The sequence below is a fragment of the Eretmochelys imbricata genome, chromosome 16 (assembly GCF_965152235.1).
Source record: "Eretmochelys imbricata isolate rEreImb1 chromosome 16, rEreImb1.hap1, whole genome shotgun sequence".
Classification (NCBI taxonomy): domain Eukaryota; kingdom Metazoa; phylum Chordata; order Testudines; family Cheloniidae; genus Eretmochelys; species Eretmochelys imbricata.
Genome location: NC_135587.1, coordinates 17,573,260 through 17,588,457, shown reverse-complemented (window position 1 = coordinate 17,588,457; position 15,198 = coordinate 17,573,260). Strand labels below are relative to the sequence as shown.

Below are 15,198 nucleotides of genomic sequence, written 5' to 3'. Positions count from 1 at the left end.
TTCAACAAGGGTTAGAAGCAGTAAAATTACCTTTCCTCATGCAAGGAGCTGCTGGGTTGGCTGGCAGCATGGCTATTCTACAGACTATACAGGAGAGGAAAGCTGTGGCTTGAATCTCACCAGCTACAGAGGATCCTCTAGCCACCATTTATAACTCCTTCCTTAAACAAAAGGGATGCCTGTTAGCTCACTTGGCAACAGTCCGAGTGGTAGAAATTTAGGTTGGTCTTGAAACACTTTTAACTCCACCCAGAGAAGAAAGCATCTGTCCCTGTTAATTGACAGAATGCAAGACAATTACTTTCTTCTTGTTTTGTTTAAATATCTTCAGCTCAGAATCAGCTGGATTTCACATAAGCAACTCAAACCTGATGAACAAACCGCAGGGGGACTATTTGAGAACACAGATCTGAGGAAACCCCCTCACGGTGGTCAGACATCACTGGGAGCCCAGCCACTTCTAATGTACCTTCTCAGGTGATAGTAAATCTTAGCACTTATATAGTGCTTTGCATTCATAGATCTCAAAGCACCCTGCAAAGGTGGACATCATTAGATCTATTTTACAGACCAAGCAACTGAGAGAGGGGGAGGGGAAATGACTCAACCAAGGTCAGATTCAGATGCAAAGGTAGAACCAGAACTCGGGGTCCCAATTATTCCATAAAGGCCATTAGGAGGACCCTACAGATCTGGTACACTTTCTATCAGCACAATCTGGCATAGATATGGATAATATGTATCCATCTCTCCACACACAGTACCATATCTACGTGTAGTTTAGAGCTGGGCCCAAGCCACAAAGATTTCAAATGCCCCAAAGATGGGGCAGTGTTTGGCTTCAGGTTTTTGGCTTGACATTGTTATGGAGATAGGGACCAACAGTGAACTCCAGAACTAGGTACGAATTCCAGCCCTCCATTCCAAACCCCTCGCATTTCCAGATCTTTGGTTTTCATGTGGGCCCAACGCTAATACACATTAGCTTCTATATTAAAAGGGATGCTAATTTATACAGCAGGAACTTGCCAGGAGCTCATCGACTGGGAAACAGGGTTGGATATTGCCAGTCTGCTGCCAGCACTGAGCGTATCAGTATGAACCAGGAAGGAGGGGCACTAGGCAAGGTAAGCTGAGCCTCAGGCTCCAAAGCCCAGCATGCCAACTCCTGAGATTCCCTCATGTAGTGTATACAGCGCACCATAGTCACATACGCACAGGGCAAGAAGCCAAGGAAATGTACAGAGTCTATGCACTAAACAACACATTCCTGACAATTTACAAAGTTACTCCATTTTACAAACACAGTCTACAAACTCAAGGATCTACTAGATTTCCAGGATCCTCGCAGTTCACCTGAAAACCAAGATGAGAACAATCTCTTCTACCATTTATCATCTTCATCTTTCATGTATATGACTAAACCCAGAGGCTCAGTCTAGCTTCTTCACATTACCAGTGGAGTGCAGGGCATAGACAAAACCAGAGCCTTTCCTAGCTGGGCTAGAGAGAGAGATGCATGGAAAGCCGAGCTATAATTCTAGTAACAAGCAATTTCTAAGCATCAGTCCCTACGTGGACTGTACTAGCCTGTTATACCAGTTCAGCAGCATGTCTCCTACCTTCTTTGCCAGGATCAGCCTTGGACTGGGGGGCGCCCACCTGCAGTGGGGCAGCTGCCGATGAGCTGGTGAATTCTTGCAGAGGTAATATAAGAAAGTCACATTACAAAAGGGGTTGAAATAGCCTTGGGTTTATGAGATGAAGGGCCAGATCTCCTGCTGACATAAATTGGCAGAGCCCCATTGACTTCAATGGAGTGACACAGACTTATTCCTGCACCTATACAACTGTGCAGCTTGCAATGTTTCAGACACCACCCACGTTAGGTATGTACCACCACAGGCATTCCTTCATTTCTGAGGCCTTCGCCACTAGAGGCACTGTGGGATACTGACCAAGTGCAGAGCCAAGGGCTATAAAGTGTAGAGATCGACTGCAACACACGGTCACTGGGAGCTGCAGGTGTTCTGCCCCTCTCAAAGTCAGGCCAGTTGTTTAGGTGTCTAGATAGGGATTTAGGCATCTAATTTTACACACCCATGTCTGACATTTTTGGACTCTAAGTAGCTTGACAAAAATTACAGGAAATTGGCAGGGTGCTAGAACAGTGTTTATAGTGTGGGTGCTGAAAGCAGAAACTATTGTTGGAAACCATTATGGCTTCAAGCCAGGGGGTGCTGGTGGACCCCAAGTATCCCCAGGTCCAGTACCCCTGAAGTTGGTATCAGAGGCAAGATTAGAACTCGGGAGTTCCTAACTCCCAGGCCTGTGCTTCGGCCTTGCCTATTTTCTGAAAAATCAGTGAAAGAACTCAAGAAACTACTGCAAAGAAATTAAAACAACAAGATGGCTGCCCATTTGTGTAAATAACTCTAACTCTCTGTGTGCCCTCCCCACTGGGTCTGTAGCAAATCCTAGTGCCACAGTTTTGTTGACAATCTTCATTCTTGTGAGTGTACAAACCAGGAAGTAAAATGAAAAAGCCCTCTTGTTAACTTCAAGCTTCAGTTGAGTAACATAAGGAAGAGGAGAAAAAAAAACACCCCTCAATCTTTGCCAAATTTTAAAGAACAAACCCAAGAAGAAGAGAAATGTGATTTCCCAGCCCCTATTAGGGGATTATAAACAATGCAGAGTAAGAAATATATGACAAGCTCTAAAAGTAGGTGACAGTATCCTTTTCGTTGGGAAAATGGAAGCCGATTGATATTAATATGGTGTTAAAGAGAATATGAAAAAAGCCCCTCACTAATTGGCAAGGGTTTAATTAGTCACAATAAAAAACAGCCCTTGAGGCATTTTGCTTTTTAGTCATTCACACACACCTCCACTTGTTCCTCTTTACAGAGTCAGGAGAATTATTAATGCTCTTTATCCCAAGAACTTTTCCCTTGTAGCTTTGTGACATTCACAGATGGTTTTACATTTCAGGGGTGGGTGTGAGGTAAAGACACAAATTTCTCCTCCAGACCCTCTCAGTTAAAATTAGAGTACAGCAAAAATCAGGACGGTCCCATCACTGAGCTTTTTCAATGCAGACAAGACATGTTCTAGGTCTTGTCTATACTGGGGGAAGGGGGTTCCAATAAATTGGATGTTTCTTACACTCCCTCAGTTGTGGGAAGCATTTGCTAAGTGCATATGAGCCTCACATTGAGAAAAGGCTTGAAACTGGATTGTTCAAACATTAGGAAGCCAACAGAAAATAAATAAATACGGAAGTGGAGTAGCTAATATTTATGTAGAACCTATACAAAACCGATGTTTTGCACTCCACTTCTGTGCTCCTTCTGCTGGCTCTGTCAGAGCAGTTAACCAACAAATTGCTTTTCCCAGAGCTGAACTGATACCATTGAGATGGTTGGACCATGAACCAAAAAAAAAAAAATAAAGAGAGAGAGAGAGGTAGAGAGAAGTGGGGTTTTTTGATCACCCCAAATTTGGGGAAAGAATGTCACCGCCTGACAATGGAAAGCAGAAAATCTGATGGAATCTGACAAATTTCTATGAGGAAATAGGAAAGGTAAATTAACAGATTAAGTAAAGCACTTGATTAATTTCTCTTCAGCTTGACTCCTTTAGTTTCCTTTAGTTGTCTCTCCCCTTCAGTGTCCTTTGGCTGAGTTTAGTTTATGTCCCTATGTTTTTAAATGGACGCTATTCCCCCTCCCACCTTGGATTTGCTCCTTGGCAACATGAAAGGCAAAAGAGGTTCATACTAACACACAACCACAGCTCCACCTTGACCACAAAGAACAATACAAGCGGCTAAAAGGAGCAATCATCTAGTGGATCTATGCAACTTGAAGATCAAAACCAAATCTAATCTGCTCTTCTAGTCTACGTTCCACATTCTTCTCCCGACTGCTGCCAGCTAGTACATGACAGCACAAATGGGGAAGGGGGGGAAAATCAGTCTAGCTTTAAATACCTGCTTTTTTCTGCGTCTGTTGGATAGGCACAGAGGCAGGGAGCTCAGCTGGCTGTTTGGCAGTGACTGCTCAGGGTGGGAAGCAAAAATTGAGAGGGTAAAAGAACTGAACACATGCCAAAAGAAGGAGAAACAGCACAGAGACAGGGAAGCATTTTAAAGGAAACTTTATAAATTTCTTTGTGGCTAACGCTGTGTTTAAAGTACAGCTGGGACCTGAGCAGCAAAATTCAGACCTGGATTTTGAACCCATCCGAAGGGGCAGGTGGAGAACGCTGGGGTTCTGGCCCAGCTCTAGGAGTAACTCCACTGACGTTAATAGAGTTGCACTGATTTTAAACATATTTAGTGGGGCCAATCAGAATTAGGGCCTTGTCTTTGATTCCTATATGGGCCTAGTCATGTACACGTAATGTATTGTGGCCACGTGTGCAGGCCATAGCCATCCATGGGGATCAAGTCCAGGACTTTCACACCCTTGCCATTTCAGCCAGAGGAGTAACTCAGTTAGCTGTCAGTCCGTAGCAGGCTGTTTTTCTCATCAGGACCAACCACAAGATGGAATCACAATGACACGCATTAAGTCAGTAGAGGAACAAAAGAGGGAACGAGAGGCTCGAAGCTCAGCCCTGCCAACCCCAATCTAGGAACATGGACGTCGTGTTGCAAATTTTGCAGCCTGGCACCAGTTAATTCAATGGAAGAAACCAGTTTTGCACAGAAAGTGGGTCACAGGTCACCTGCTCTTTTTGACAGGCCATTAACAGATGGGCAGCTCTCTGGAAGGGTCATGTTTAAGAACAGCTGGGAGTCTCATGCAGCCCTTGGGATCATAGTTTAAGCCTCTCTTCCCAGCAACCTCCAGTCATAGATGTTGTTCTTCAAAAGCTTTGGAGTCACCCTGAACCATCTGGGCCTTGTGGGGCTAGAAAGGCCATGAAAACAGATTTTATTGTTGGCATTTGTTCTGATCTGGATTAGAACCTAGAGCTGCAGATACTGCCTGGGAAAGGAGAAATCATTAACTGAAAAGTGAGTGGTGTAAACCAGAACCTTCAGAGAGGGGCTGGTTCCAGCCTAGAGAATGACAAAGGTCCTGTGTTCAGGGGAAGATGGTTTGATTCTTCTCTCACAGCTGATCACCCCTCTCTAATAGAAACATGCAGCTTTTCTGCCATCTCCCCCTTCCCTCCCCTCCCATCCCCTCTGCTCCCCCCCACTCCTCGACACACCCCAAGCATACCAGGAAGCCAGGACAGCAGATCATTAATTGCACCATAAGGGACAGATGCTCAGCAAGATGCTCCCTCTCTCTCTAACACACACACACATGCACGCGCGGGTGCGCTATACACAAAAGCACTTCTATGGTCAAATATGGATAAAAATCACATGACATTGGGTACATATTACGTATATGTAACCCAAGTTTCATTATTACAGGTATGTAGATAATATACACACATTCTTCACTATATATATTAGCATAGATGGGCAAGTATTATTTCCATTTTACAGATGAAGAAACTGAAGTGACTAGCCCAAGGTCACACAATGCCTTAGCGGAAATGGAACCCAGGTTTCCTGATCCATCTAAACCCCCATTGTAAACACTAAACCATGGTGCCTCCATGAATATATCTATATTTGCATAAACACACTGTGGCTTTGTGGACTGTCACATGTGGGTAGGAGGGGAAAACCAAGCAGCTGACTCCAATTACCCACTCCACTCAGAGGATGCTGGGAGTGGGCAGGGCCTGGGGTTTAGCTAAACTCATTCCAGGGCTGAAAGGAGGAGAGGTAATACCCAAGGAGATTGGAGGCTGAAGGAGTGCTATGTTGGGGGAGGAAAAGAGCTCAGAAAGGGTCCAGAGAAGATACTATCATCCTTGGGGAAAAGGTAAGATACTGAGTTTGGGGAGAGTTGGGCACAGGCTGGGGGCCACCTCCCTAGGCAACTATGGATTTGCCTGAGAGGTCAGAGAATTTATAGGGCAATGGGACTGAAGACTTTAGCTGTAGTTGATGATAAACTAAATATAGATACACACCCTTTATAAGTTCTTCTACATTCCCTCTGGTGTTCTTTCTCCCGCCTTCCCACTTCTGTGGTGGTCAGGGTCCTTCTGGCCGACCAGGCAATGGTGACATTTGGAGCTGTGGGATCTGGACCTTAGCCACAGGGCTAAGTCATGTTAGGGATCATCTGCTGAACCCCCCAGGCCTGGTAAGAATCCACCAGCTTGCACACACAATCAAGCTTTGCCTTTCCCTCAACTGGCTTCCAGCAACTCCCCCAGAAGACTGACTGTTACTAATGTACTGTGGGTGGAAAATGTCCCCATGGGAAAATCAGATCCAGAAAGCACAGCAGCAGAATAAGTGCATGAGGCTGTAAACTAACAGCAGAAACATTTCATTTCCTCTTCTCCAAAAGAAGAGAGAAACCAGGCCTGCATGTAGTTTTAAAAAAACCAAACAAACCTCCTCCTCCCCCCCACAAAAAAGTGATACAAATTATCTCTACTGGGCAATCTAGAAGATATTAAGAAATAATGTTCTGGGACTTCCAGTGTGTGTGTTCAGCCTGTCCCCAAGCATTTTATGGAATCATTCTGATGATCATTAAAGTATGGCTCTTCCGTCTAAATCCACTTTTTCAAATGTAAAACTTCACAGATTATATCCTCAGGTCTGGCCAAGAGGGGCTTGGTACAGGACCCAAGAGGCTGAGGAGCAGAGCAAAGATAGCTGATTCAATTCCTGGCCCAGCTTAGAGCACCCTTAGGGCTGCTCTAAATTACACCCCCCTGCAATGGGCCCTGAGGGGCCGCTCCATTAGCTGGGGAAGCACTAGAATGCAGCAGTGCTCAGGCCAGGCCCTCTTTCCCTGACCATGGCATTATGCTATGGAGAATTCCCTGATGCAAGAAAAATCCTCAACTGCCTACTCAGGCCGATTTTCATCATTCTGCTGGAAGGTCAAAGCAGAAGTAGGAGTGTGGAGGTCCTGCCCCTGCATTTTGAAAACTCCTTATTAGAGTTGTGCAAAGAGGAGAGACACAAAACCAGCCTTCTAAATCCCACATGCCCCTTTGCTTGGGGTGAGTCAAGTTTGTTTGTTCTTTTCTGGTAAAGAAACAGGCAAATAAAACCTCAGATTTATTTCTCCACAATCCTCGGCCTCATTATAGTACACACATAAGAGCGACTTTTGTGGCTCCGCTATTCATTCTCAGGAGGACTTTGAAAGGCTGCTCTCAAAGTAAAAACTTCAAAATGATATCTTTAGACTCCCCCACATTCCAGCTCTGGCCTCTACTTCCTGTTCTGAGGCAAAGGGAAATGATGCTCCGATAACCTCAGAGCAGCAGCAAAGGATAGACGGACAGATGAAGGGTCATGCAACAACCTGCCTCTTCTAAGGAGCAGACTTTGGGATTGTGGTTCATTGTTGTTGCTGAAGAGGGAAGAATCTGTGTATTATTAATGTTCAAGGCCCAGATGCCCTTTCCCTGAATTGAATTAAATTAGGGATGAACATTAATTAGGCTTTCTGCTGGCTGGGAGGATCTCAACCCATCCAGTGTGATTTTTATCCATGTCCCCAGAAACTCCTACAAGATGGATGAACAAGGAGTCAGAGGAGATAATCTTCCTTTTACAGCTAATCATTGCCATTCAAAGAGCTGCAGCGTGAAGCAAAGCCGGTAGAGAAATAAGGAAGTGGAACAAGCTAAGGGACCTATCTGTACTAGCATGGGTAGGATCTGCCTTGCGGGGTGGAGCTTGGCACCCACCTGGCTGCTGCGTGGTGACAGGCTGGTTAGTGGCAGTGGGAGTGGTGATTGTGGTTTTGGGTGTTGTAGGGGTAATGGGTTTTGTAGTGGAAACTTGCAGTGGTTGTTCATACGCTAACAAGAAACAAAGAAAAGAGGTGGAAAGAAGACACTGGAGGGTCTCTGTGGCTCTCGCTGTTGCTTCTTATGGTACACAAAATCCTAAGCCCGTGGGCACCTCCTTGATCTATTTTCATGGTGAAGAAGGCACACAGGGCCTGCTCCCACTCAAGGCAATGCCAAAACTCCCACTGAATCTAATGGAAGAGAATTAGCTCTAAGTCCCTGTAAATTCCAGCCATTACTATTCCTATAAAGGAGCAGCAAAAGCTGCTCATTTCTCCTTCCTTACTGGAGTCATCTCGGAGCCCTGAGAGTATACCTGTGGGAATGGCTCTCACCTGGCCCCATGGGTTCCCATTCTGCAGCCACCAACCAGCACTCTACAGAAATTACATCAACATGCTGTCCTGGGGACTTTATCCAGTACACTCCCAAAGGGTATTAACAGTGACCACTACAAACCAGCCCTCAGCTGGTGGTTACAGAACACAAGGACAGCCTCACTCCTGAGAGTACGTCACCTACCAGGAACTGGGGACACTGATGACCAAAAAGCTGCAGGATATCTACAGAAGAAGCTGCTGGGTTTGGGGGAGGGGGAGTAACCAATTCCAGAGAGAATTTAGCACTGGGACAGTGTTATATCTGTGATGAGAAACCAAGAAGATTCTGTGTGCGCATGCATGTTTCGGTTGGGTTACTACATAACTTTACTTTGTTGGCACGGATGTTGGTTTCAATATTGACAACTTTATCACTAACTCATTGTTAATTAAGCCTAAAAAGGACAAGAGAGAATGAGAGTCTGTATCATGACGGGATAGATAAAGGCAAAGAGAGGTAGGATTTGCACAGTCATGTGGGATCAGAAACAGGCCACACAAGCCTTTCCTGTCTGAAAGCTTAACAATAGCTGTGCCATCTCTCTCCTATACATTTGAGCTCTCTGATAGCAAAGATACTCCGAGGCAAACCTCCTAATCAGCAAAACAATTCCCTTCAGACCACAAAAAGGTGATCATAAAAAACAAATGACGTCCCTTTCACTTAATAAATTCCAAAAAGCAAACACTGGATTATTTAATACAATAGGCCAAATTAATCACTGGTAAACTCCTGAAAAGTCAGGGGAGTTACCCCAGGGATGACGGAGTAATCCAGGAACACTACTTGATACCATGATTTGACTATAATATTCATTCTATTCCAATTCTCATTGCTCTGACCAGTAATAATAAAATGCGAGGGATTATAATGAATATAAATTCTTCAACCTATATCCCTGAGTCCTTGCTTGTCCCACAACCTCATGTACTGCAGATTATCATGTTTAATTTCATAATAACCTTTAGCTAGTTTAAATACTTAATTCAGGTCACCTCTTGTCTTCTGTGAAGGCTAAATAATCCCTCTTTAGCTGCCCTATGCTCATAAACAAGCCCATCTATCCCATTCACCATCACATTTCCACTGTGTTCTCTCCAGCTTCACCATATGGTTTTCAGAGAGTAACCTGAGCCACAAAATGCAGATCTATATTCGAGGTGACCCAAAGTTTGAAGGTGCTTGGTCTGCAGAAATCCCCACTGAAATCAATTGCTTGTGCCTCAAATATTACATTTATATAGACTTTTTATTTTTAAATGGATGGCATGATAGGCCCAAGGTAACCCAAACTGAATGCCGTATCCAAGCATTCAAAAACAGCTCCTTGGAGCAGGAGTCTGTAAAACTGGGGGGAAAAGTTCACTGCAATCATTGGTGTTTTTGAAGAAGTGTGTTGTTTTTTATTTCCTTTCCTGTTGCCACTCTAACGAACCTCATGGGGAGAAACCATGCCAGAGAAAGAAACAATGAGGTTACTGAAGTCAAAGAAGGAAAATAGAAAGCTCTTTGATGGGACAGACAATGAGAGACAATTAGAGAAGAAGACTTATTGCCTGGCAGATGATAATGAGCAGAAAAGAACCATTTGTCTCCCAAGTGATGTGCACAGGGCCCATGCGCTGAAGATGTCACATGCCAGCAGTTCAGTTACATTTTTTACTTACTGCCAAAGGCCGAGCCTGCAGCTGCACCTGGAGGAAAGGAAAAGAAACAGGGTCAGCAGAAGCCGAGAAGCCATTGTGCTAATTAACAGGAGTCTTGCTGATAGTTGCTCCCGCTTGCTGCATCTTAAAAGCTGCCTAAGGCAAACCGTGGAGGTGACCAGACAGCAGTGGCCTTGAAAATGTTTGGGTCCTGAGGCACAGGCTGAAATCTACCCACAGTGGCTGCGGGGAGGAAAGCCAGCTTGCATACTGCTAATAGAATTTCTTCTTAACCCTTTTCCTGACCTGCCATTATGCCCAATAAGGGTCATGTATGCTTTTGAGATTTGTCATAGTCTCTTCTGAGAAACCGTGTGATGTGAACTCAGTCAGCGCTGCTACGGCACTTGCTCCACATCGCCACTGCTGCATTCCCAAAGCGCGGGCCCTGACTCATGAGTGGATTGTATTGGGGCTGGTATTTTTCAGGTTGGAACAGAACACCCAGCAATGGAGGTTGGGGGAGACGGGAAGCCGCATCTGACCTGAGGCTGGGAGGTTTTGGTGGGAAGAAGTTGCCTCTAAGTTGTATATTCATTAGGGGTGAGGCTGAGGGTGCCAGCTTCCAACCCCGCTAGTTTATTGGTCACAGGTGGGGGGGAAAGTTTGAAGACTGTTTAAGGTCACATTTAATCCAGATATTACAGTGGAGATAAACATCCAGTAGTCAGGTTTCCCCAACCATAAAGAAGGTGGCTAGCAATGAAAATGCTATGACGACTGATGAGAAAGGCCTTTGGAGAATTGCTTCTACTCCAGAAGTTGGCCATAAATCTGCCAGAGAGAAAGTTGAAGGGAGAGAGGATGAGATGGGTACTGGCAGGGGGAGCAAAGTGGAGATATAGGGAAGGAAGAATGAGTGACAGATGTCCAAAAGAGCAAGAAATGGAGGGAAGGGAAGTGGGGATAAAGAAAGTGAGGAAAAAGGAAGGGGAGATAGAGAAATGGAGAGAGATGGAAGAAAGACAAAGAGAATAGCATGTCATTGTCCCTGTAAACACCAAAAAAAAAACCTCTCCCAGGATCCTTTGAAGGAACACAGGCACTTGGCGGTAGCTGACAAGCTTGTTCTCTTTCAAAGAACCAGCTCATCTACCATCCCTGGCAAACACAAAACATTCCTGTCACGGCCTTCGGAGCCTGTATTTCAGCTTTGATCATCTTAAAGCACATAAATCTTTCAGAAATGGAGGGGGAAAGAAAAAAGGATTCTCTTTGGTAACACTCAAGGCTGCTACTTAAAAGGCTGGAATAGTTACTGCTGCTCGGTGACATTTAAGCAAGCCTGCTAATGTAAACTGGACATAACCCTGGAGATATTGGACTATGTCTGGTGTCATCCTCCACCAACATTCCCGTGCTCATATGATGATGATGGCTTACAGCCTTGATGTTTGTTCTTGTTTTCATGTGAGCATGTACCACAACACGAATGCAGCAGACAGTTAATTGCACGGGACTGTAGCTGTGCTGAGGAACAGGAACGCTTTTGTCTTCTTCACTGTGGCCAGATACTCCATGATGTACATATGAATAGCTTCCAGCTGACAATCTATAGGGCACCCAACACTCCTTTCCATCCTCCTGTTCTTCAGTCTTCAGTGCAATTATTGTGCACTGAATTGAAGGTAAACACATTCCCACAGTTGCTTGATGATGTTTTCTTTAAGGGACATAAAGTAATTCAGAGTAAAATGCCTATTCAAGGCCATGGACCTCTCTGAGGGCCTACACCTAACCATCTGTGAGCCTGGATACCATTCTGTCCATCTACATCCATTTACTCCAGCCACTCCACTACAAATAGTCATCAAGCTCCCCTTCCATCTACCCACGTAGCAATCAATTCCTGTGCACACTGAGAACCGAGCAAATGTTCACTTCCACTGTAAAACCAAACCTGCCTCTTCTGCAGACCTGTGCATTGACTCCAGATGGAGGCATCCTGAAGCAGTGCTCACTTAATTTGCAGGCACTGTGCAGAGGGCCAGTGTGCGGGCTCAGTTTAGTATAGTGACTTACATGCGTTAGGGGATCCGTTGGGGAGAGGCAGGTAGGAGCCAGCCCGCCAAGATCTGGTACGAAAGTTCTTCTTGCACTTGCCACAGTCCTGGCCAGTGGTGTTGTGTTCGCACTCACACTGCAGGCTGCCCTCCTTAAAGGAGCACAGGTTGGCATGGAGATTGCATTTACACCTGTAGGAGGAAAATGAGAGAAAGAGAGAGGTAGAATGGTACACAATGCCACTGTGGAACTCTGCCAGAGGATGTTGTGAAGGCCAAGTCTATAACAAGGTTAAAAAAAGAACTAAATAAATTCATGGAGGATAGGTCCATCAATGGCTATTAGCCAGGATGGGCAGGGATAGAGTCCCTAGCCTCTGTTTGCCAGAAGCTGGGAATGGGCGACAGGAGATGCATCACTTGATGATTAGTTGTCCTATTCATTCCCTCTGGAGCACCTGGCACTGGCCTCTGTTGGAAGACAGGACACTCGGCTAGATGGACCTTTGGTCTGACCCAGTAGGGCTGTTCTTATGTTCTCAGGACAGTAAGCCATCCGCTCCCAGCTGAGATGGACATGCTGTGTAGCTGAATGTACAGAATTAGATCCAAGCTAACTACCCCTTCACAGCAGCTCTGACAAGGGTTTCATGGCACTCACCCATGTTCCTATTGTGTCTGGCATTTGTGCTACAAGGATTCATTCACCTATTTATGGAGGATCTGAAACATCTCTTCCAATGTGAGCGGTATCATCCTTTAACCACATGACTGCAATAGGACAGGACTATCCATGTTTATAAATCATAGTAGTGAATGGCACAACCTAGCCTGGTAAGATCAAGGTTCTAGGAGACAGGAGACTCATGGAGCAACTGCATCTCTGGCCACTTTTATATTTGTGCCTAAAGATGGATTTAGGGGCCTGATTTTAGGCAACCAGCTTTGGCCTTACTTTCTAACGCTGTGCCTCTCTCTTCTCATCAGTGAAATGGGGGTAATGTTATGAGGCCTATTTATAATGTGCTTTGAGATCCTTGGATGAAAGGCATTATCTACATGTTAAGGTCTAAATTCTGTGCTGACTCATGCCCTGTGCAACACCACTGAATTCAATGCCACCGCACCAACAATCACCAAATCTTAAGTGAAGATCAGCAAAATCTTTTCACCTGTGATCCAAGGCAGACTGATGTTAAATAAACCCTCCATATCAATCCAAAACACCAGACCCCCCAGTTTCACGTGTTCTTCCCATGCTGAAATCCTAGGGGGATAAGATAGGGGAAGGCTGACTCTGAGAATCATTGAGATCACCCAGAACCACCCCCCCCCCCCGCCATTTTCTTCTTCTGAACTATCTTGGGCCCTTAGACACACAGGATATTAGAAGAATAGCTCGTGTTTATATTAATGAGTCACGACCCTCAATCCCCAAGCAGGTTGTTAAAATTAAGAGCCTTTCTCCCAGGGGGTGGAGTAGTGATAGGATATAGAACCTTTCATCCTGAGACCACCCATTGCAATCCAGCCCTGATCAGTGATGACTGAAAGTTATGACCGACTGATGGCTATTTGGTGCCCTGTGTGAAATTAATATAGTGAGTCTCAGGCCAGTTCTTAGTGGACAAAAGGCCACTTTTTAAAAAAAAAAAAAAATCCTCACAACTTGCTCCCTTTCTGGAAGTGTCCAGAGAAAACAAAGAATGAACACAGTACTAAGCACTTTGCAAATATTAATGACTAAACTTTTAATGAACCACTGCAAGACTGGTAGTCCTTAAATACCCCCATTTTACACATAAGGACTCTGAAGAAGAGGGGTTAGGTAACTCCTACAAAGTCAGAGCTGAGATTAGAACTCAGGGCTCGCAGGCCTAGGCTCAGGCTATGAGCCCTATAGACCACAGAGACCGAGTACCCTGCTTATCCTACAAGTAGTTCCTCTAGGTTAGGGTTGAGGTACAATGGGCCTGATTCTTTACTACCTTGCACCTTGTGTAATCATTTATATGTGGGCAAAGGGGGTGTAGAAATGTAACCCCCCATGTAAGTGAGCAAAGAAATCTGATTGGGTAGTACTCATTTTTTAACGGTGTAAATGATCAGAAGGTGCATGGCATTGGAGAATCAGGCCTATTGATGGGACAGTGCATAAGAGAAGCTTGTCTGGCTACTTTCTCTGCTGTATCTGTTCTGGGAATAAACAGATGACATTAGTCTCAAGAGCCGTAAACCCGGTACTGTTCACCTGTACTATACCCAGTCAAGAGACAAATCACAATCTCTTGTTGAAAATATTCCAGGAGTAGAAGTTTGTTTAGAATCTCCAAAGAGTCCCATACCCATGTTTCTGATCCACTGAGTCTGCCCTTGCTGTGATCCCATTTGTGCATAGCTGGAAGATTTTACTCATAAGTTATTTTTGTTTCCTTGTTCTTATTTCCGGCAAACTATTTACTCACATGCCATGCAGAAACTGGGCGGAGTCCCTCCTCCCCAACATACTATCCTTGCTCATCTCTGACCCAGGCAGAGAAGGAAATATACACTCCATAAGGGAGCAAATTTGCACTCTCAAGCAGGAGCTGCCAAACACAGCATGTTATGTTTGAGTGTCTGTGTTACTGCAGGCTGGCAATGGCAGGTAACAGCTGAAAGAGCTAAAAACCATAGCACTTAAAAACGCTGGGAGCAGCTTGTAAATCAGAGAGTCTGGAAAAGGGGGTGTTAGCCAGCACTTATAAAAAAGGGTCCCCATGTCTCAGCTGTGATGGGTTCTTCCTTCTGTCTCTGATTGAGGGAAGTTTCTGCACTGATGTCCTAACCCCCTTGAATAGGCAATGACCAGCACTCTGGAGCATGGAGCCTGACTCTGTGAATTATTTAGAGTCCACAGAGCACTGGCTCCTTCTCTTGCTATAAAATTAACAAAAGAAGAAGGGGGAGAGGAGTAAGCAAATAGCAGGTTAAAACAGGTCAGAGCATCACCATTGCTGAGCTGGCCCAGGCTTGAGTCAGAGAGCAAGGGCTTCGGGGAGGTACAGCACTACTCACTCTTTGTGAAAGGGGACAACAAAGTGCATGATTCAATTCTAGCACCCACCATTTAAAAGCCAGCATACAAACACTCAGAAGCAGGGGTGCTACACATGGGCAGCCTTGACTTCACAGGCTAACTTCTTCTAGCTCCTCACTCCCCTTCT

General features: G+C 45.0%; 2 protein-coding genes across 2 annotated transcripts in view; one reads left to right on the top strand and one right to left on the bottom strand.

Moving 5' to 3' along the window:
• The window catches only part of TTF1 (transcription termination factor 1), a 250,404-nt gene that overhangs the window by 94,212 nt on the left and 140,994 nt on the right, over positions 1–15,198 (top strand). The gene's annotated exons all lie outside the window — the stretch shown is intronic.
• Positions 1–15,198, bottom strand: part of NTNG2 (netrin G2) — a 65,850-nt gene that overhangs the window by 10,258 nt on the left and 40,394 nt on the right. Inside the window, exons 3-4 of the mRNA XM_077836253.1 lie at positions 12,012–12,184; positions 9,951–9,977 (exon numbers count right to left, since the gene is read on the bottom strand). Of these exons, the coding sequence (XP_077692379.1) occupies positions 9,951–9,977; positions 12,012–12,184 (200 nt within the window). The remainder of the gene's footprint in view (positions 1–9,950; positions 9,978–12,011; positions 12,185–15,198) is intronic.